Source organism: Salmo salar, chromosome 02 (assembly GCF_965601325.2).
Source record: "Salmo salar chromosome 02, fSalSal1, whole genome shotgun sequence".
NCBI lineage: Eukaryota > Metazoa > Chordata > Actinopteri > Salmoniformes > Salmonidae > Salmo > Salmo salar.
The window spans coordinates 69,839,328-69,860,275 of NC_138292.1; the positions used below are offsets into that span (position 1 = coordinate 69,839,328).

At 42.3% G+C, this 20,948-nt stretch overlaps 1 protein-coding gene across 4 annotated transcripts; it reads right to left on the minus strand.

The window, feature by feature from the left end:
- Positions 1-41: 41 nt before the first annotated feature.
- LOC145862403 (uncharacterized) lies at positions 42-10,285 on the minus strand. Of its 4 annotated transcripts, none has more exons than XM_082966395.1 (3): positions 10,162-10,285; positions 3,781-3,934; positions 42-2,282 (listed from the first exon to the last, which is right to left on the minus strand). In XM_082966395.1, exons 1-3 carry the CDS (start codon positions 10,171-10,173, stop codon positions 625-627), a joined length of 1,824 nt encoding a protein of 607 aa, XP_082822521.1. In that variant the 5' UTR covers positions 10,174-10,285; the 3' UTR covers positions 42-624. The 4 variants fall into 4 exon arrangements, with proteins under 4 accessions (XP_082822521.1, XP_082822523.1, XP_082822519.1 ...); XM_082966397.1 differs by lacking the exon at positions 10,162-10,285 and adding an exon at positions 7,914-8,041; XM_082966393.1 differs by lacking the exon at positions 10,162-10,285 and adding an exon at positions 7,914-8,041 and having other exon boundaries at positions 3,769-3,934.
- Between the last annotated feature and the right edge of the window lie 10,663 nt (positions 10,286-20,948).

Consider the following 20,948-nt stretch of genomic DNA (forward strand, 5'->3'; position numbering starts at 1 on the left):
AATACATGTCTCGTGGAAATTACTACCAAGGACTGTCAAACTTAAATGCATCATTCTTTATTATCAGCAAGCTGGAGAGGTTGCAACAAACTTAATGCACCATAGTACACTTCGGTCGGGAGCTCTTTCGGGGCAGTCCCGTTAGTTCTCTTATATACTGCTTACACAGACAAGTTATATTTGCATGATTTACATTATTCATCATTAACGTTTGGTTCCTGCATGTAACTTATAGAACATATTCTGGACGTTCTGCCAAAATGTCTGAGGGGGTCATGACCATCTCCCCCTCACATCTCTACCCAGCACCTACAGGAACCAATGATTGTATGAGACAAGCAGTACAATTCAAGGCTCTCCCTTCAGACAACATTTCCCCCACACATGAATATACACCTACTAGTGGTGAAACATTTTATTATACATTATTTAATGGATAATATGAGTTAAGAAAATAAAAGATACAGCGCTGAACACCCCCACCCCATCCCACACACAGCACTCCTACTCCAAGACACTTGATACATATGGATGCAGAGCTGCATATTATGCTACACAGGTTACCATGGCAATCAGACTTAGTAAACTGTTAGAGAATGGGAGACATGACTCTTAACATGTTTTCTATTTAAACTTACTTAGGGATCTGGAACCAGTGCCAGAGAGGAGGGAAATGAAAGAAAACGTTTGTGCTTTCTGGTGTTTTTTCAGTGACCCTGAACCAGCAAAGCTCTTTCCACATAGACAGGAGTAAGATTTCTCTCCTGTGTGTATTCGCTGGTGTTTAGTCAGGTTTCCTGATTGACTGAAGCTCTTCCCACACTGACCACAGCTATAAGGTTTCTCTCCTGTGTGTAAGCGCTGGTGTGTAGTCAGGTCTCCTGATCGACTGAAGCTCTTCCCACACTGATCACAGCTATAAGGCTTCTCTCCTGTGTGTATGCGTTGGTGTGTAGTCAGGGCTCCTGAATGATTGAAGCTCTTCTCACACTGATCACAGCTATAAGGCTTCTCTCCTGTGTGTATGCGTTGGTGTGTAGCCAGGATTCCAAATTGAGCAAAGCTCTTCCCACACTGATCACAGCTATAAGGCTTCTCTCCTGTGTGTATGCGCTGGTGTGTAGTCAGGTGTCCTAACTTATTGAAGCTCTTCCCACACTGATCACAGCTATAAGGCTTCTCTCCTGTGTGTATGCGTTGGTGTGTAATCAGGGATCCTGATTGATTGAAGCTCTTCCCACACTCATCACAGCTATAAGGCTTCTCTCCTGTGTGTATGCGTTGGTGTGTAATCAGGGATCCTGATTGATTGAAGCTCTTCCCACACTGATCACAGCTATAAGGCTTCTCTCCTGTGTGTATGCGCTGGTGTGTAGTCAGGTGTCCTGACTTATTGAAGCTCTTCCCACACTGATCACAGCTATAAGGCTTCTCTCCTGTGTGTATGCGTTGGTGTCTAGTCAGGGATCCTGAGTGATTGAAAATCTTCCCACACTGATCACAGCTATACGGCTTCTCTCCTGTGTGTATGCGTTGGTGTGTAGTCAGGTCTCCTGAATTATTGAAGCTCTTCCCACACTGAACACAGCTATAAGGCTTCTCTCCTGTGTGTATGCGCTGGTGTATAGCCAGGTGTCCTGATTGACTGAAGCTCTTCCCACACTGATCACAGCCATAAGACTTCTCTCCTGTGTGTATGCGTTGGTGTATAGTCAGGTGTCCTGATTGACTGAAGCTCTTCCCACACTGATCACAGCTATAAGGCTTCTCTCCTGTGTGTATGCGTTGGTGTGTAGTCAGGGCTCCTGAGTGATTGAAGCTCTTCCCACACTCATCACAGCTATAAGGCTTCTCTCCTGTGTGTATGCGTTGGTGTCTAGTCAGGGCTCCTGAGTGATTGAAGCTCTTCCCACACTGATCACAGCTATAAGGCTTCTCTCCTGTGTGTTTAGTCTGGGCTCCTGACTGATTTAAGTATTTTCCACAATCAAAGCAGGTATAAGGTCCCTCCCCTGAATGAGTTCTCAGATGAGATTTCAAGGTTTTAGATGCATGCTCTAGAGTGTGAATTTTCTCATGAATTGTCAAGTCTTGTTCAGCCAAACTCTTCCCACAGTCAGAGCAGCAGTGGTGAGGTTTCTTCCCTATACCTCTATGCTGGTGTTTCTTGAAGTGTTCTGATCTGGAGAGACTCTTCTCTTTCTTGTCAGCATCATGATGTTGTTGAGGCTGTCCAGATGATAAGCCCCTCCCACTAAGAGAGCAACGATTATTGATGTCCCCTGTGAAACAAAGACATTGAATACTTAGGTTTTGCGAATATGGGTCCATAAACAGATGGCCTTCATTTCATGGAAGGACCCTTTTGCGTCCCTTTCATATTTTTCCAGGAGAAATTGTGCACCAGTATTACATTTTAAATCTGTTATTAAATAATATGAATAAAGACTTGCTAAAGTGACAAATTTCTGAATTTTGACAAGTCCCTCCGTCAACCCTGTAGAACTTCTAGAAAGATTTTAACCCAACTAATAAAATCATTTCTCCAAGTTTTACCATCTTTGAGTAAAGTTACAAGCGCAGAATAATATGATTATTGTGAAGTCAATTAATATAAGAGATTGATTTAAATGTTGACATGCTATGAAATAACAATTTCCCTAATAAACCTGTTTACATGGACACATCTGAAATCAGGCTACCTGACGGGACTTTGGCAATTTTCAGCATTTATCAATCAAAATAAACGTTCTACCACAGCGACTATGTTATTATTTTGACGCAGTATAAAGTTTGTATGTGAAAACTATTTCTAAGCTGCATACTTTCAGTTTTTCCTGAACTCCCAGGACTCGGGCAAAAGAATTTAGCTGGCGCTGCTTGTGTTAGCACATGCACAGATTAAATACACCTCTATAACTCTGATTAAAGTGTTCACATGTCCTAATCATTCTAAAGATTGCTCAGAAAACCAGGTGTTTTAAAGCTGTATCCTTACTTCGGTTATGAACTTACACCAATTAAGATAAGCAGAGTAAGGTGTTTACATGACTAATGCCATACTCAGCCTACTGCCATAAGTAGTTTAATGTCAAATTATGAGTGTGCATGTAAAGCCCTAGTTATTTGGTTACTTTGACAGTCATTTCTGAACATTATTTATTTCATGTAATTAGTGATTCATTTACATCTGTCCTTCATTTTAAGATCAACCCATGTTTTAATATGGTGAAACGGTTCTCTACATTTTTTGGGGCAAAAGAAACATTGAACGTCAAATCAGATTTTCTGGTTCTAGTCTTATCGATTCTATGGTGTTTTTTATAGAAAACTGAGCAAGTGAACCATTTTATCCAGAAATTGGTATGGTAGAATAATGTTTTTGTGAAGCTAGCATTACATTTTTTCACTCCCCGTGGAACAAAACTAGCTTCCATCCCTGTCATAAGCAAATTTGTGGCTGATTTAAAGGACTATTTTACCAATGTAAACTAGTGGTTTTGTTGTTTTCAGTAGTCCCCTGTTACTTTATTTAGCACATTGGCACTTACCACAGTATGTATTTTCATATAACCTCTTGAGATGGAAAACATGTTTTTATGAAATCGAACATGTGCTCTTCATGAAAGAAAGTTACAATTAGGTGAAATCCAACGTTTTTTGGGGGGGACCAAGTTACACTTCTCAAAATTGGGTGGAACTACCAAATATTTTCATCAATATATAATTTACCAATTAATTGTTACAGAAGCAGACTAATCCACACACCATGGTTCTTACGTAATGAAATCATATCTCCATGTTCCTCTTCTCGTCTCTCAGTTCCACTCTGCCCTGGTGTTTTCCTACAGTCGACCAGAACCAGCAGTAAAGTACGGAGAGGCGGTGGACCTGGGGACTCCTGGAGTGTGGAGGGGGACGGACTAGCTTTGTCCTGTTGGCCACAAGAAGTTTACAGTTGATCATTAAACCAAATATTGTATTAATTCAGTCTGAACCTCTGATTTGGGTGCATCCCTCGAATATCTCCTTTTACCTGAAATGTTCAACCGTTCACTACAACCCACAAATCTAAGAGCATTGGATTGGTGGGCATGGGCTAGTTTCCACCATATTTCTTATACCAGTCATTTCCTATCAAACAACGCGGAAGAGGAGAAGCAAGAGAGATAACTGGGCCCAAAATCTTGCTTCTGGCTTATTTGATCTTATATACATTTTCGTAACGAGTTGGTTGTTAGGAGTGTATTGGTAAAAGTAGGACACGTGACATCCCGGCAACTTTGAGGAATAAAACACTTTGTATGGGAGTAGTACCTGGTCGTCACTAGTTACCACAAACAAAGCCATAAACCACATCCATTTCTACAACTGATCTTTTTAAATGTGATTTTAACCCTAACCTTGAAAACACTAACTTTATGCCTAACCCTAAATGAATAAAAATATGATATAGATGTTCGACATTGTGGCAACTAGTGAAAACACGCATATCTGCCCTCTCATTGGCTATAATGGTCCCACCTGATCTTGCCTCATCCCGATTGCCTTCCAGCTGCGTTACAAACTCAACAACCCTCGGCCCTAAACCCTCAGCCCTTGAATTGCGTTTTACATCCGAGTGTACCTTAAAATGTCCCTTGCCCAAGCGAGGGAGAGTGAAGATCGGAGGCAACGTCCTTGGTGGAAATCTTGAAGTTTAACTTAAAAACAACCAACCTAAAGCTATCAACGTACCTAGTAAGCTAACGTATCTAGCTAGCGTCGTGGAAATATTGGTCCAATAATATTTCTCAGATACCGGAACATTAAATTAAAATAGACTATTACAAAGCCAAGCTGGTCCAAGGATCATCTGACTTCGCCAGTCTCAGCACACTCCTTTTATACAGTGTCACCCTTACTTAGTCACTCCTCTTTATGCAAAATACCCTTTGACATTTCGCCACCATTATCTTTTTGTCTCACTTCTGACTTACTTAAACCCATCTTAGATTATATTGGTGGCATCACCATAGTACATTACAACAACAAAAAATATATATATATATATATACATATATACACACACAGTTGAAGTCAGAAGTTTACATACATTTAGGTTGGAGTCATTAAAACTAGTTTTTAAACCACTCTACAAATTTCTTGTTAACAAACTCTTGTTTTGGCAAGTCAGTTAGGACATCTACTTTGTGCATGACACAAGTAATTTTTCCAACAATTGTTTACAGACAGATTATTTCACTGTATCACAATTTCAGTGGGTCAGAAGTTTACATACACCAAGTTGACTGTGCCTTTAAACAGCTTGGAAAACTCCAGAAAATGATGTCATGGCTTTAGAAGCTTCTGATAGGTACACCTCAAATGATGTCAATTAGCCTGTGGATGTATTTCAAGGCCTACCTTCAAACCCAGTGCCTCTTTGCTTGACATCATGGGAAAATCAAAATAAATCAGTCAAGACCTCAGAAAAAAAATTTAAACCTCCACAAGTCTGGTTCATCTTTGGGAGCAATTTCCAAACGCCTGAAGGTACCACGTTCACCTGAACAAACAATTGTATGCAAGTATAAACACCATGGGACCACGCAGCCATCATATAGCTCAGGAAGGAGACGCGTTCTGTCTCCAAGAGATTTACGTCCTTTGTTGCGAAAAGTGCAAATCAATCCCAGAACAACAGCAAAGGACCTTGTGAAGATGCTGGAGGAAACAGGTACAAAAGTATCTATATCCACAGTAAACCGAGTCCTATATCGACATAACCTGAAAGGCCGCTCAGCAAGGAAGAAGCCACTGCTCCAAAACCGCCATAAAAAAGCCAGACTACGGTTTGCAACTGCACATGGGGACAAAGATCGTACTTTTTGGAGAAATGTCCTCTGGTCTGATGAAACAAAAATAGAACTGTTTGGCCAAAATGACCATCGTTATGTTTGGAGGAAAAAGGGAAAGGCTTGCAAGCTGAAGAACCCCATTCCAACCGTCAAGCACGGGGGTGGCAGCATCATGTTGTGGGGGTGCTTTGCTGCAGGAGGGACTGGTGCATGTCACAAAATAGATGGCATCATGAGGATGGAAAATTATGTGGATATAATGAAGCAGAGGCCTACAAACCTGACTCAGTTACACCAGCTCTGTCAGGAGGAATGGGCCAAAATTCACCCAACTTATTGTGGGAAGCTTGTGGAAGGCTACCCGAAACATTTGACCCAAGTTAAACAATTTAAAGGCAATGATTCCAAATACTAATTGAGTGTATGTAAACTTCTGACCCACTGGGAATGTGATGAAGGAAATAAAAGCTGAAATAAATCACTCTACTATTATTCTGACATTTCACATTCTTAAAATAAAGTGGTGATCCTAACTGACCTAAGACAGGGAATTTTTACTAGGATTAAATGTCAGGAATTGTGAAAAACTGAGTTTAAATGTATTTGGCTAAGGTGTATGTAAACTTCCGACATCAACTGTACCTTCCTAATACAGGTACATGTCTAGTGGTTCCTGTAAATGATTAACTAATGTGCATGTCCAATGGCCTTCACAAGACCAGGCTAATGGTGCCTATAAATGATTAACTAATGTGCATGTCCAAAAGCCGTCAGAAGACCAGGCATGACCCAGAATGGTTAAGCCTGTATTGACTCAGCTTGCACATACACATTGGTTCTGCTTACACATATACTAATGGTAAACTCCATATCGATTCTGCTGACTACTTCTAAGAAAACAGTATAGGTACTGGAAAATCCCCAACACTAGCGCTCCTACCAGGTAGCTAGCTACAGTTACCCATAGCTGGCTAGCTAGTTTTATAGTTTGGTCATTTATTCCAATACATTTCAGAATTGCACTCCTCACTACAAAACTAAGCCAATTTACCAACACTAATATATATTTTTATAATTGCAAACTAGCTTCATATTTTTACTGAGATACCGAAAATGCAGGGTGTTGATTAAATGTGACACTTAGCGGCCACCAGATTTTGACAATGTGACTACATTTTGCAATGAATTGTGGGTCATATCAACCCCGCAAGTGACCAAAGTTGTTCACTCGCTCCTTCAAGCTAAATCGAGGGCCAACGTTAGGGAATTGGCAATCAAAGTGCATCCGGTTTCGACGGGGATACATCCAAAGAGGTTCTACCTGAAACTCAAAAGGGTTCTCCTATGGGGACAGCCGAAGAACCCTTTAAGGTTCTAGATAGCACCCTTTTTTTCTAAGAGTGTAGTGCTGCTACGCCCACTCCTCTACAACACTTCAACCGTCCAAATAAAGGGAAAAACAACGTGTTTGGACTGCAGCCATTTATTTTCTTTGTTAGAACGGCCACTTAAATATCTGGTCAAGTAATGGCTAATACGTAAGAAATCAGTGAATGAATGTGAACATGTGCACACTTCATGAGGAAGGAGAGAATTAGGTCATAGTCACAGATTCCTAAACATGATTGAATGGACTGCCTTAAATGTTGCTGGAACAAGTAGGGAGCAGGTCTCGAACCCTCGACCTTCTAGCCCGAAGTCCAGCGCTATAGAAAGCCGCAAAAGCATGCTCGAGCGGTAGAGTCGATATCCGCGCTTATAAACACAGGGTCATTACAATACAAATGATATAGTTGTAGGCTACTTAAAAAAAATGTAACCGCAAATCCGATATACAAAAAAATTATATTATTTAGAATGACGGCCTATGAACAATGGATTAACAACCTTGTTCAGGGACAGATGTTTACCTTGTCAGCTCGGGGATCGGTTACTGGGCCAACGCTGTAACCACTAGGCTACCTGCCGCCCCAAACAGAACTAAACAGGAATGTGAAGGTTCAAAGATGATGAAAACTAGGCCTAGACATTTTATAAAACACAGCGGGCATATAATGTTAAAACCAGACTTACCCGACCCATTGTGGAAGCTGTTTCTTTGTATGATATGAACTGTTCGTCGCTAGCTGTCCTCGTCAACAACTTTCTGTTGTCTTGTTCTCCTTTAAGATTTTATGGCAGACTACACCTATTGGCGTATTGCCGCCACCTACTGTACGGCGGGTGAACAACAAATAAAAATATCCATCCAAAATATTTATATCGTAGGTAAAGAATTCATGCAGTACATCTCTCCATAATTGTGTCAAATCTTCATGATTTTGTTCCATTATAAATCTACTGATGTCTTGCCACAGATTCTTTACATGAATACCATAAAAAAAAGATGCAACACTGTTTCTAGGTGGTCATTACAAAAGATACAACTTGAATGTATCTATTTTTTTGTACTTCTACTTCTCCAATAAGGCATGACATAAGGTATATAGATAGATACAAAATCTTGTTGATACAAGGCAAGTACCGCTCTGTTGTTGAACGGACCAAAACAAAAACAAATCTTTACTACTGTTGAGTGAACAGCGGTAATCGAAGGTAGGTTCTGAGGGTCTTAACATGTTCCTGAATAATAAAGCAACACCTGAGGGAATGGAGACTAAAACAATTGTAAACTCTTCAGGCGTTATAGGGATCTTGTAAAGTGATAAGAATGAGTCATAATGAAGTTAAAGACCTTCTGCATTTATAAGTTGTCTCATATAAATGAAGTGAGAAGCAGATGTGGTTGAGCAGATAATGGATTTAATATACTGATCGACTGAATTCATGAATACACACCTAGTATTGTTGAAACCTTATTCTACATTATACAGTTATTTCATGGATAATAGGAGTTACTGAAATAAGATACAGCTCTGAACACCCCCACCCACCTCAACATCCCCCTCTACACACAAACAGGTTCACTATGACATTTTCCATGATGACATTAAGCCATTTAGATCAAAATGAGAATACATGGATAGGGGACCTGATCCTAGATCAGCACTACTACTCCAACACACTTGATACATATGGATCCAGAGCTGCATATTATGATACATAGGTTACCATGGTAATTAGACTTAATAAACTGTTTGAGAATGGTTGATAGAAAACATCCTGTAAAGAGTAGTCTATTGAAACTTTATTTAGGGATCTGGAACCGGTGCCGGAGAGGAGGGAGATAAAAGATGACACATTTGTGCTTTCTGCTGTTTTATCAGTGACCCTGAATGAGCAAATCTCTTTCCATTGTGGTGGACATTTTAATATTATATTATTCTACTATACTGTTAAATTAGACATACTATACTGTTTTTACTTAGATAATTGTCTATGGTATATGTTACTATTTTACTGAGAGAATTGTCTATTGTTATATGCTAATATTCTTTGCTGATACAGGCTTGTTTTGTACGCTCAGCTCATAAATCTGAGCGTACAGATTTATGAGCTGCTTGGGTGCTACCGCAATATGTGAGCTCCTGTGTTTACAATCGGCAGAAATGTAGCTATGTGGGAAGTGCAGGGAGGAACAGAGTGGTGCCGATATCAGCCATCTTGATCTACACAGACAAGCTAAATTACCTCTTACAACTCTGTTTCCAGTGGCTGTTTCTGCACATCGGCTAACTGTCAAATATAAAAGGATGTACTTTCAATAAAAGGCGAAAGACAGCTCTGTTCATTGAGCTTTCAACACTGACTATTCTTAGTGATGGTTGATTGCTTCATTTTTGCAAATCTTATAATAAATATGTTGTTTGAAGTCTCTCTTTCTATAGAATTTCTCTGACACCACAAAGACAGGAGTAAGGATTCTCTCCTGCGTGTGTGAGCAAATATTTCTACTTTTTAAGAGAAACGAGGCTGGCAGATAGGATTTAGGTCCTCGATCCCTGTTGCTGGCCCACACTCTAGTACATTAGGTGGTGTAATGTACCATAAAGTTGGACGCCAACCACCGATAAACCCCAAAGAAGAATATGTATTTTCACTGTCAGAGTGAGTATCTGGTCAAATCAGTGGAGGTGAACAAGTGCACAGTTTGGGAGGAAGTAGAGATAAATTAGGTAATATGACAGATTTCCAAACATGATATAGTTGTAGACTACTCTGCTGACGGAAAAAATATCCTAACAAGTTTTACAATCATGTTTATTTTTGTCCAGCAGTTTAAACCGAACACAGGAATGTGGAGGATCAAAGATGATGAAACTACACCTAGACATTTATACAACACAGCAGGCCTTTACTGTTAAAAGGAAACCAGACTTACCGGATCCATCATGGAAGCTATTGTTTTCTTCAGTGTTTCTTACTAAGACAAGAAATGTGTAGGCTACAGTACAGTTACTTTGTTGTCACAGAGTTCAGATAAGGATTAGGGAGTTCGCAGGGGAGAATTCCAGTCTCAAGGCTGCAACTGATGCACCCCTAGACCAGAGCAATCAAACATGTATTTAGATATTCAAGCGCAATTACGTTATGACAGCATAACGTCTCACATCATTATTTAACCAGGCAAGTCAGATAAGAAGACATTTTTATTTACAATGACGGCCTAGGAACAGTGGGTTAACTGCATTGTTAGAGGGCACTACTACAGATGTTTACCTTGTCAGCTCGGGGATTCGATTTAGCAACCTTTCAGTTGCTGTCCCAACGCTCTATCCACTAGACTACCTGCTGCCCCAGGCTAATCTTACTTCAGAAAGTTCCTGGAAAAGATTCTACCTAATCTATACAGATTGAGTAAAACCAAGAAAACGTTCAACAACACACCTTTCACTAAGAATCCTGCTGTCTGCTATCGTCTACTTTTACCTGACAGCAACTTGGAACCGAGTTATATTTGAGTCTAGCTATTCTCAAGGCTATTGTTGCATCTCCCTCCCTGCAACATTAAACATAAAGAGAGACAACAAACACACTTTATAACTGGTGAAAAACTACATCTGATACTTCAATTAAGCAGGAAAAAGCACTTATTATAACAGAGGTGTAGCACTGTAAGACACGTGAATCTCTGTTGATTGTTTAAAACATGTTTCATTCTCAGGACCATGACTACAACATTGAGTATTGGGACACAGGGCAACAACATATCCTGGTCTCTTCTACATAATTCAACTAAACGTTTAAAAAATACATATTTAAAAAAAAAAATGTATATGCAATCAGCAACGTCAAACAAAACAAGAAAACATGAAACCACATTCGTATGTATGTTTTACAATGACATTTACATGCAAACATTCGTTCCACATAACACATCACCAATAAAAAGTAGAATGGTAAGGTATAAGATATTGTCAAGTGTATTTCCAGTGTGAAGAGAGAGGAGTTTGGTAGGAGACCTTACTGGCCGTGAGAGAACAGAAGAGTGTGAGGTCTGTGGTTGACATGACCTATAAGTACTGATGGGCAGAGCTGGCTTCCTGCCCTCATGATGCCTCTTCCTAACAACCAACACATCATTCAATTCACAATAAAATGTGTGAACATCTTTCTGGAGCACACTTAATACACAATAAGGAAAGTTCAAAGATATCACAAATAAAATCCTTTAAAATAAATTCAACAACATAATTTGACGACACTAATAGTCCTATGTCTTCTGTACTTCCGTATGTCCCATCAGCTACACTAAAACCTGGTGAAGGGTTTAAAAATAAATATGTGAACATCTTTTAGGACCAAACGAATTATACAAGAGGACTAAGGTCCTTTTAAAAATGTATTATTAGATTTAAAAAACATAATGAATGTGATAAGCAGACGTTGTTGAGCAGATAATGGATTTAATTTATTGATCTATTGAATACATGAATACACACCTTGTATTGTTGAAACATTATTCTACATTATACAATTAATTAATGGATAATAGGAGTTATTGAAATAAGATACAGCTCTGAACACCCCCACCGCCAACCCACAGCACTCCTACTCCAAGAAGCTTGATACATATGGTTCCAGAGCTGACTCTTTACAACATGTTTTCTGTTCAAACTTTATTTAGACATCTTGAACCGGTGACTGAGAGGAGGGAGAAGAAAGAAAACATGTTTGTGCTTTCTGGTGTTTTTTCAGTGACCCTGATTGAGCAAAGCTCTTTCCACATACACCTTACTCCTGTCTCTCTCCAGTGTGTATGCATTGGTGTCTGCTCAGGGCTGCTGATTGATTAAAGCTCTTCCCACACTGATCACAACTATAAGGCTTCTCCCCTGTGTGTATAAGTCGGTGTTTGGTCACGGTGAAATCTCAGGCAAAACTCTTCCCACACTTATCACAGCTATAAGGCTTCCTCCAGCATGAATCCGCTGGTGAATGACCAATTTCTCTGTTTAGTAAAACTCTTCCCACAGTCAGAGCAGCGGTGGTGAGGTTTCTTCCCTACAAGTCTCTGCTGGTGTTTATTGAGACGTTCTGATCTGGAGAGACTCTTCTGGAGAGACGTCTTGTCAGCATCATGTTGTTGTTGAGGCTCCCCTTATGATAAGCCCCTCCCACTGAGAGAGCAACGGTTAGGGCTGTCCCCTGTGAAACAAAGATAATGAATAGCAGGTTAACTGATGGGACCTTGATAAATACAGAAAACTGCCTATCAAAATAAACGTACTACCACAGCATCCATGTTATTTGTGATGAGCATATTTGATTCCGATTTTGGACATATTAAGTTTGTATGTGAAAACTATTTCTAAGATGCATACTTTCAGTTTCCCTGAACTCCCTGCACTCGAGCAAAAGAAGGAAGCTTGCGATGCTTGTGCTAGAACATATGCAGATTAAATATGCCTCTATGAATCTGATGAAGGCCTTTATGTGTCCTAATATATTGAAAAATTGCTCAGAACACCAGGTGTTTTTAACAGCGTCACTTTGATTGTCAACTTAAGCCACTTAAGATAAGCAGTGTAAGGTGTTTACGTGACGAATGCCATACTCGGCCTACTGCCATAGCTAGTTTAATGTCAAATGATGAGTGTGCATGTAATCACACTCATTGTAGGAGAACTAGATATTTTGTTGCTTTGACAAAGTCCTTTCTGAAGATTATTATCAATGTGATTAGTGACCCTCATTTTAAGATCAACCTTGTTACATGCACTGAACTCTCATTTTAATATGGTGAAAATATTCCTTAAAAAATATGTTTTCAAAAGAAACATTGAACGTCTAATAGTCAAATCAGAGTAAAAGCAGGTGAGCTGGTTCTACTCTTTTTATCAAGTTACTGCTTTTTGTGGTGCAAAACTGAGCAAGTCAACGCCCCCCCCCCCATACATAGACATGCTAGAAATGTTTTACAATTACATTTTTTTGTGAAGATTGCATTCAATTGCCACTACTTGTTTCACAAAGCGACCTTCCATTCCCCTGTCATAAGCAGTTTTATGGTTCATTTTAATTGATACACGGCCATGGGGTCTTTCATTTTCTCGGCGGACGTCCGTATGGTTTGAGGTACAAACTTTCTGAAGTTCGCTTGGTAAGTCACTGGTAAGCGTAATATCTTGCGTGGAAGTAAACTCACTGGCTGTTTGCAGCCTGGAGCACCTCTCCTCTTGATTGCTCCACTCGCTGTGCGTGGTTGATCTGTATCTTCTGCCCCTGGTTTGTCGTACTTGTTTCGTTAGTGTTACACTACGACTCAGTGTGCATCCATTAGTATGGTGGCTCTTGCTGACACAAACTGTATTTACCTTACACAACTTGCCCACTGGCTTGTACTATGTGTGTGTTGTGAATTGATTTAACATGCTGCTCCCCGCGCCAGGTTCTCTGCTAATTACCCTGCTGGGTTTCTTTCTTGTTCTTTCCCCTGCAGAGTGTAAGAGTATCATGGTGAGCTTTCCACTACGCTGAGACATTAACTTTGGAGTTCCTTAACGAAGTTACTCCATATGGTGCTGTTTTTACTGCTTGGATATTAAACCGGCTAGGTAATATTGCAGTTGGCCTAAAACAAAAAAACAAATAAATCAAATCCATTACTTGGTTGCTGTTTTTTTGTCTGCCTGTTTTTCCCACATGGGTCTTCCCTGTTTCTTTGCAGAGGTACTGGGTAATTTATCCCTCATCAGATTCCTCCATGCGGATCACGACATAGCTCTCCAGGGCATCGGACCTCTGCTCCATGGCCTTGCTGGCTTGGCTGAGCATACGGCTTCCCTTTGTGACAGGTGTGATGGTGGCATCCCCCCTGGGCATCCGCATACCTCGTGTATGCACTACCTGGGTTTGAGCCACGCGGAGAGGGCGGTGGAGCGCCCTACTGGATGCCTGTTTTGTGTGGTGTTCTCAGAATGCCTGCGCCTGGTGCGATTGGAGGCCATGCACGAGTGGGTCGGCCAGGCTCGGGCTCAGGCTGGGGACGAGCTCCTTCCCTCAGGAGTGGTGCGGGGGCGAGCTGTTCGTCTTTCTACTGGGTCCAGTACCCCTCCCAGGAAGCGTGGCCGGAGCCACCACAGGCAGAGCCCATCTGTTGCCAGGCCTGGACGGGGGCAGGAGTCGGACCGCTGGGGCCACCTTGATCAGAGGGCGTCAGGAGGTTGATAGCGTCGATGGCGACGGCAGCTTTTCCCTTTTGGCCAGTGATAGGCTGTTCCTGGAGGACGATGCTGGCACTGCTCACCCCTGTGGGCAGGGCTACCAGGCTGACAGGCCATCAGAAGCCTTCAGCAGGGCTTCATCACAGAGCCTACTCACTCAGGTAGCCACTGCACTGGACATCAAACTGGTGGACAGTGATGACTTTCCATCTGTCCCCATCTCTGCTGAGTTCCGCGAGGCGTTGCAGGAGAGCTGGGCCTCTGCCAGGAGGCTCTCTGACTCACAACAGAGACTGGACCATGGAGTTATGTTGCGGGCGTAGTGTCACTCGGCCTCCGGGAGTACCACACCATGATAGCTGCCATGGTCCTCCCGGACCAGGAGATTATAGAGCGGAACCCGCGACTGAAGCCGGGACCCCCCAGGGTCTTTGATGCAGACTTGAAAGCCACATATGGCTCCCTCTGCTCTCTTGGCCGCTTTACCAACGTGGCTATGCTACTGAGGTCATGCGGGGTGCAGTATGTCCTCCAATACCTTCTGATAACCAGGCGGCGAATCGCATCTCTGCATGTCTGTCAGACATATCAGTGTGGATGACGGATCACCACCTCAAGCTGAACCTCGGCAAGACGGAGCTGCTCTTCCTCCCGGGGAAGGACTGCCCGTTCCATGATCTCGCCATCACGGTTGACAACTCCCTTGTGTCCTCCTCCCAGAGTGCTAAGAACCTTGGCGTGATCCTGGACAACACCCTGTCGTTCTCCACTAACATCAAGGCGGTGACCCGATCCTGTAGGTTCATGCTCTACAACATTCGCAGAGTACGACCCTGCCTCACACAGGAAGCGGCGCAGGTCCTAATCCAGGCACTTGTCATCTCCCGTCTGGATTACTGCAACTCGCTGTTGGCTGGGCTCCCTGCCTGTGCCATTAAACCCCTACAACTCATCCAGAACGCCGCAGCCCGTCTGGTGTTCAACCTTCCCAAGTTCTCTCACGTCACCCCGCTCCTCGGCTCTCTACACTGGATTCCAGTTGAAGCTCGCATCCGCTACAAGACCATGGTGATTGCCTACGGAGCTGTGAAGGGAACGGCACCTCTGCGTTCATCCACCTCTGGCCTGCTGGCCCCCCTACCTCTGAGGAAGCACAGTTCCCGCTCAGCCCAGTCAAAACTGTTCGCTGCTCTGGCACCCCAATGGTGGAACAAGCTCCCTCACGACGCCAGGACAGCGGAGTCAATCACCACCTTCCGGATACACCTGAAACCCCACCTCTTTAAGGAATACCTAGGATAGGATAAAGTAATCCTTCTAAACCCCCCCCCCCCCCCCCTTAAAAGATTTAGATGCACTATTGTAAAGTGGTTGTTCCACTGGATATCATAAGGTGAATGCACCAATTTGTAAGTCGCTCTGGATAAGAGCGTCTGCTAAATGACTTAAATGTAAATGTAAATGTAAATACCTGCAGTCTCACTTGGATGAGGGCTTTGCAGCCTCTACACTGAGAGGGTATTTGGCCGCTATATCTGCCTGCCATGTGGGGTGGATGGACAGGCCAGTGGGGTGCCATCCCTTGGTCTCCAGGTTTATGAAGGGGGTTCGTCGCCTGCGCCCAGCTAGGACGCTCTCAATGGCGAGCTGGGATTTGGATGTGGTCTTGGCAGCTTTGGCAAAGCCGCCTTTCGAACCGTTGGAGTCTGCCTCCCTGAAACACCTCTCTACGAAGGTGGATTTTGTGGTACAAATTACTTCTATGAAGGGGGTGGGTGAGCTCCATGATGAGGGTGGGTGAGCTCCATGCTCTTTCAGTAAGTTCTGAGTGCTACCGGATGGACCCCGGTGGGAGGAGAATATCTCTTCGCCCCAACTCTTCATTCCTTCGGAAAGTTCTGTCAGACAGGCATGTGAACATCCCTTTTATCCTGTCTGCTTACAACCCCCCGGGAGTGGCGGAAGAGTCTGGCCCTCCCTCCTGCATGCTGTGCCCTGCACGGGCACTGGCTGCCTATGTGGAGTGGACACGGGCAGTGAGAACAACAGACCAGCTCTCTGCTATGGTGAGACAGTCCTGGGGGCTGGGTTATCAAAGCAGAGGCTCTCTCACTGGATCATGGACACAATTACGACAGCATACTTCCTGGCTGGCAGGCCAGTGCTGGGATCTGTGGTGGCACAGTCAACAAGAGGTGTGGCTGTATCCTGGGCTCTACTGAGAGGAGTGCCCCTCGCTGATATCGTTGCTGCTGCCAGCTGGGCTTCCTCTTGCACCTTTGCTAGGTACTATTGGGTAAATGTGGCACCTTCCTCTGCAGTTGCTTCAGTGATCCTGGGCATCACCTCCCCTTCCGGGGACTGTGCCGGGACCCACCTTCCACATTGACGGCCCCTGAGTCTCGGTCCCGCGCTGGGACTTCGCCGCTTGCTGGCCGGGTCCCTCAAGCACCGACTAAATCTGGTACGGGTATACCAATATATTGGAGTGATCCAATATAGTGAAACATAACGAAGGTTACGTATGTAACCACGGTTATGTGAGCTTTATGGATCACTCCAATCCTCTACGGTGCTAGAGGCACCTCAAAAATGATGTAGAGAACGTGTGTCGCGGCCATGGGTTTTATATTTGGGGGCGGACCCCAGCCATGACACAGGTGTACACGGGAGTTAATCTGTAAGTCCTCACCTTGGATGTATCCCTCCGCCGCAGAGTGATACCAATATATTGGACATATCCATATAGCTCACATAACCATGGTAACATACGTAACCTTTGTTTTGTTGTTTTCAGTAGTCCCCTGTTACTGTCAACCCTGTTACTTTATTTGGCACATAGTATAGTAACATTTTAATTCAATGTCTTGAGATAATAAACATGTTTTCCTAAGTTGAACATGTGCTCTTTATGACAGAAAACCATTACAATGAGCCTGTCCTCCTATATCTCTGCCCACAAGCCTCCTCTGGGGGAAAGAAGGACAGGGGACAGTGGGGTGACCATCTACCAACTACCAACTCCTGTCCAGGAGAGCTACTGCTGTGCAGGCTTTAGTTCCAGCCCTGCAGTACACATTAGATTCAGCCTGCACACTCCTGGCATGTCTTAAATTAGGTAGGCCGCAATACACACATTTAGATATATCACAGGGTAAATGTATTGTGTGTGGACATGTATACTGCTGTATTGCCAATACATACTATTCATATGTATTATTATTATCATTAATAATCATTTGTGATTTCTGAGAATGTGTTTGTTTATTTATTTATACTTCATTTTGGGCTCCCGAGTGGCACAGCGGCACTGCATCTCAGTGCTTGAGGCGTCACTACAGACAGCCTGGTTCGAATGCAGGCTGTATCACAACCGGCCATAATTTTGAGTCCCATAGGGCGGCGCACAATTGGCCCAGCGTCGTCCGTGTTTGGCCGGTGTAAGCTGTCATTGTAAATAAGAATTTGCTCTTAACTTACTTGCCTAGTTAAATAAAGGTTAAATAAAAATATTTTAAAAATTCACCATAGTTGGCCCATAAGCAATGTCTCCCAGTGTAGATCTCCCATTTGGACCAGATCTGGCCTGTCTAATGCTTCACATTGCCAGTGTACAGGTAACTGCCAAAATAAAGGAAACACTTCAGTAAATAAGGGATACAAAGTATATTGAAGGCAGGTGCTTCCACCCAGGTGTGGTTCCTGAGTTAATTGAGCAATTTTGGCTACACTCTTAGAATAGTGGACCACAATGGAAACAAGTCTTTGACTTTTTGTGAGTATAATCTTCGTCAATGTATTGGTTGCCTGGTGTGTCTTCTTTATGTATTTTAAATTGTCAAATTACTATTATAAAAAAATATATGATAGAGCAATCTGATGCCCATCTGGAAACTCGATAATGTGTTGCGTAACCATTAGTTACAATGCAACATCTGCAATGTATTCGGCCTGGAACCTTCTAGTACCATGTCTTAATGAGGAAGGAAATGACATAAGCCCTGACTACATTTAATATGTATACCACATACTTAGTTCCTGTTTCCATACTGCAAGTAAGTTGTCTTACAAAACCTCTCCACTTCACTCTGTAAGTACACTTGATGATATCTTATAATATAGTGTTTGATAGTATGTTTTTAGTGATGAACAATACACTGAGTGTACAAAACATTAGGAGCACCTGCTGTTTCCATGACATAGACTGACCAGGTGAATCCAGGTGTCACTTGTGAAATCCACTTCAATAAGTGTAGATGAAGGGGAGGAGACGGGTTAGAGAAGGATTTTTAAGTCTTGAAATAATTGAGACATGGATTGTGTGTGTTTGCCATTCAGAGGGGGTATGGTAGTAGGTGCCAGGCTCACCGGTTTGTGTCAAGAACTGCAATGCTGCTGGGTTTTTCATGCTCAACAGTTTCCTGTGTGTATCAAGAATGGTCCACCATCCAAAGGACATCCAGCAAACTTGACACAACTCTGGGAAGCATTGGCGTCAACATGGGCCAGCATCCCTGTGGAACGCGTTCGAACACCTTGTAGAGTCCATGCCCCGACAAATTGAGGCTGTTCTGAGGGCAAAAGGTGGTGCAACTCAATATTAGGAAGGTGTTCCTAATGTTTTGTACACTGTGTATATTCTGTTAATAATTGATCTCAATGCTACAGTCAGGATTGTAAGAATTAAATGGATTTGAAGCAATAAATGAATAATTATGTGTATACAGTGCTATGGACAGATCTTACCTCATTTGATGTATAAGGTGTAGTAATTCACCAGCTATAGTTGACTACCTTCATGTTGCTAAGGCTGTAGGGTGGGAGATGCAACAACCGCCTTGAGAACAGCACGAAGTGTGTTGGTGGTCTTTCTCTGGTCTGTGGTAGGTATGGTCTCATTCATAACTTTTCAGTAATCATATTTCTCCTATCCTTTGCTATCCAATGTATAGACATTTACAAATTGCTATATAACAATTCACAATAAGTAGCTTCCGAAGGTTTTTCCTGGTGTGCATTGTTCATTTCCTTGTTCATATTCATAGCTGTCCCAAGCAGAACAAATATATTTAAATATACTTAAATTAATATATTTTATTACATTTAAGTATGTCTGTGACAAATATACCTAAGTATATTTAAAATGATCTAAATTGGAGCAATTTTAAAGAAATAAATTACATGTATTTTATTTGCATTATGTATATTAAATACATTTAAATGATCTATTTTGGCACACATTGGCACACATTTTTTGTACTTCAGTATATTCTTAGTATATTAGATAAAGAGCAAAACAAGTACTTTGAATACACCTTAATCAACCCCTGTGTGTTTCAATGGCATAGGCTTAAAGGTAATTCAACACATCAGGTATCCACTTCCTGTCAGAAAATGTCTCAGGGTTTTGCCTGCCAAATGAGTTCTGTTATACTCACAGACACCATTCAAACAGTTTTAGAAACTTTAGGGTGTTTTCTATCCACAAGTATTAATTATATGCATATCCTAGCTTCTGAGTTTGAGTAGGAGGCCGTTTAAAATGGGCACGAATTTATTTCAAAAATCGCTGTAGCGCCCCCTATCCTAGGCGACCGTCAAGAGGTTTTAACTATGACCTATCACAAATCAGTTTTCTTGATGGGATGGTTATTAAGGACAAACATCCCTACAGATCTCTATAGGAAACCTACGGACAGGAATACCCTCCTTAGAGGTGACAGCTTTCATCCACGTCCACTTATTAAAAGTCTACCTATCAGCCAATTCAGTCGTATCAGAAGAATATGCAGCTCTGATGCTGCTTATCAGAGACAGACCACGGACCTCACACAAAGATTAAGGAAAGGGGGGTACAAAGACAATTGGGTAAAACATGCCAATGATCGTTTTGAAGGACTAACACAGTTGGAAAGCTTAAAACCAAGAGAAAAAGAAAAAGCAGAACATGTCCCATCATGCTTTACCCAATTCTCACCATTGGGGAAGGCATTTAAGGACATATAAGGAAGCACTGGTACATTATTGATACTGACCCACAATTGAAACCCATTTTTAAATATCCTCCACGTATGGTTTTTAAAAGACCCCCAAACATGAGAGATACTGTGGTTAAATCTGATTACCCACTAGAGAAAAGGGAAAAAAATTTGGACAAGGTTCCGGAGAGTAATTACAAATGTGGCCGATGTGCTCAATGCAGCTTCACGTACAAATGCAACTCATTTACACACCCCTGCACAGGACAAAGATTTAAGATCAAGGGCCTGATTACCTTCATGTCCACCAATGTTATTTACATGTTGACATGTCCTTGTGGTCTGTCTTACATAGGGAAAACCCATAGAAGCCTTAAGACACGGATCAGTGAGCACCGCAGCAATATACGGACAGGTGAGACAAAAAATCCGGTTGCTGCTCATTTTGTACAAGCTGGACATCCTTTTAGTTCTCTGAGATACATTGGAATAGAAATGGTGAAGATGTCCTGCAGGGGAGGGGA

Bases quoted from the DNA above. Each gene is read 5' to 3' on its own strand.
- LOC145862403 (XM_082966393.1), bottom strand. The intron at 2,283-3,768 runs GTGTGTGGATTA...TTTGTTTCACAG, and splicing joins TTCATTACGTAAGAACCATG to GGGACATCAATAATCGTTGC.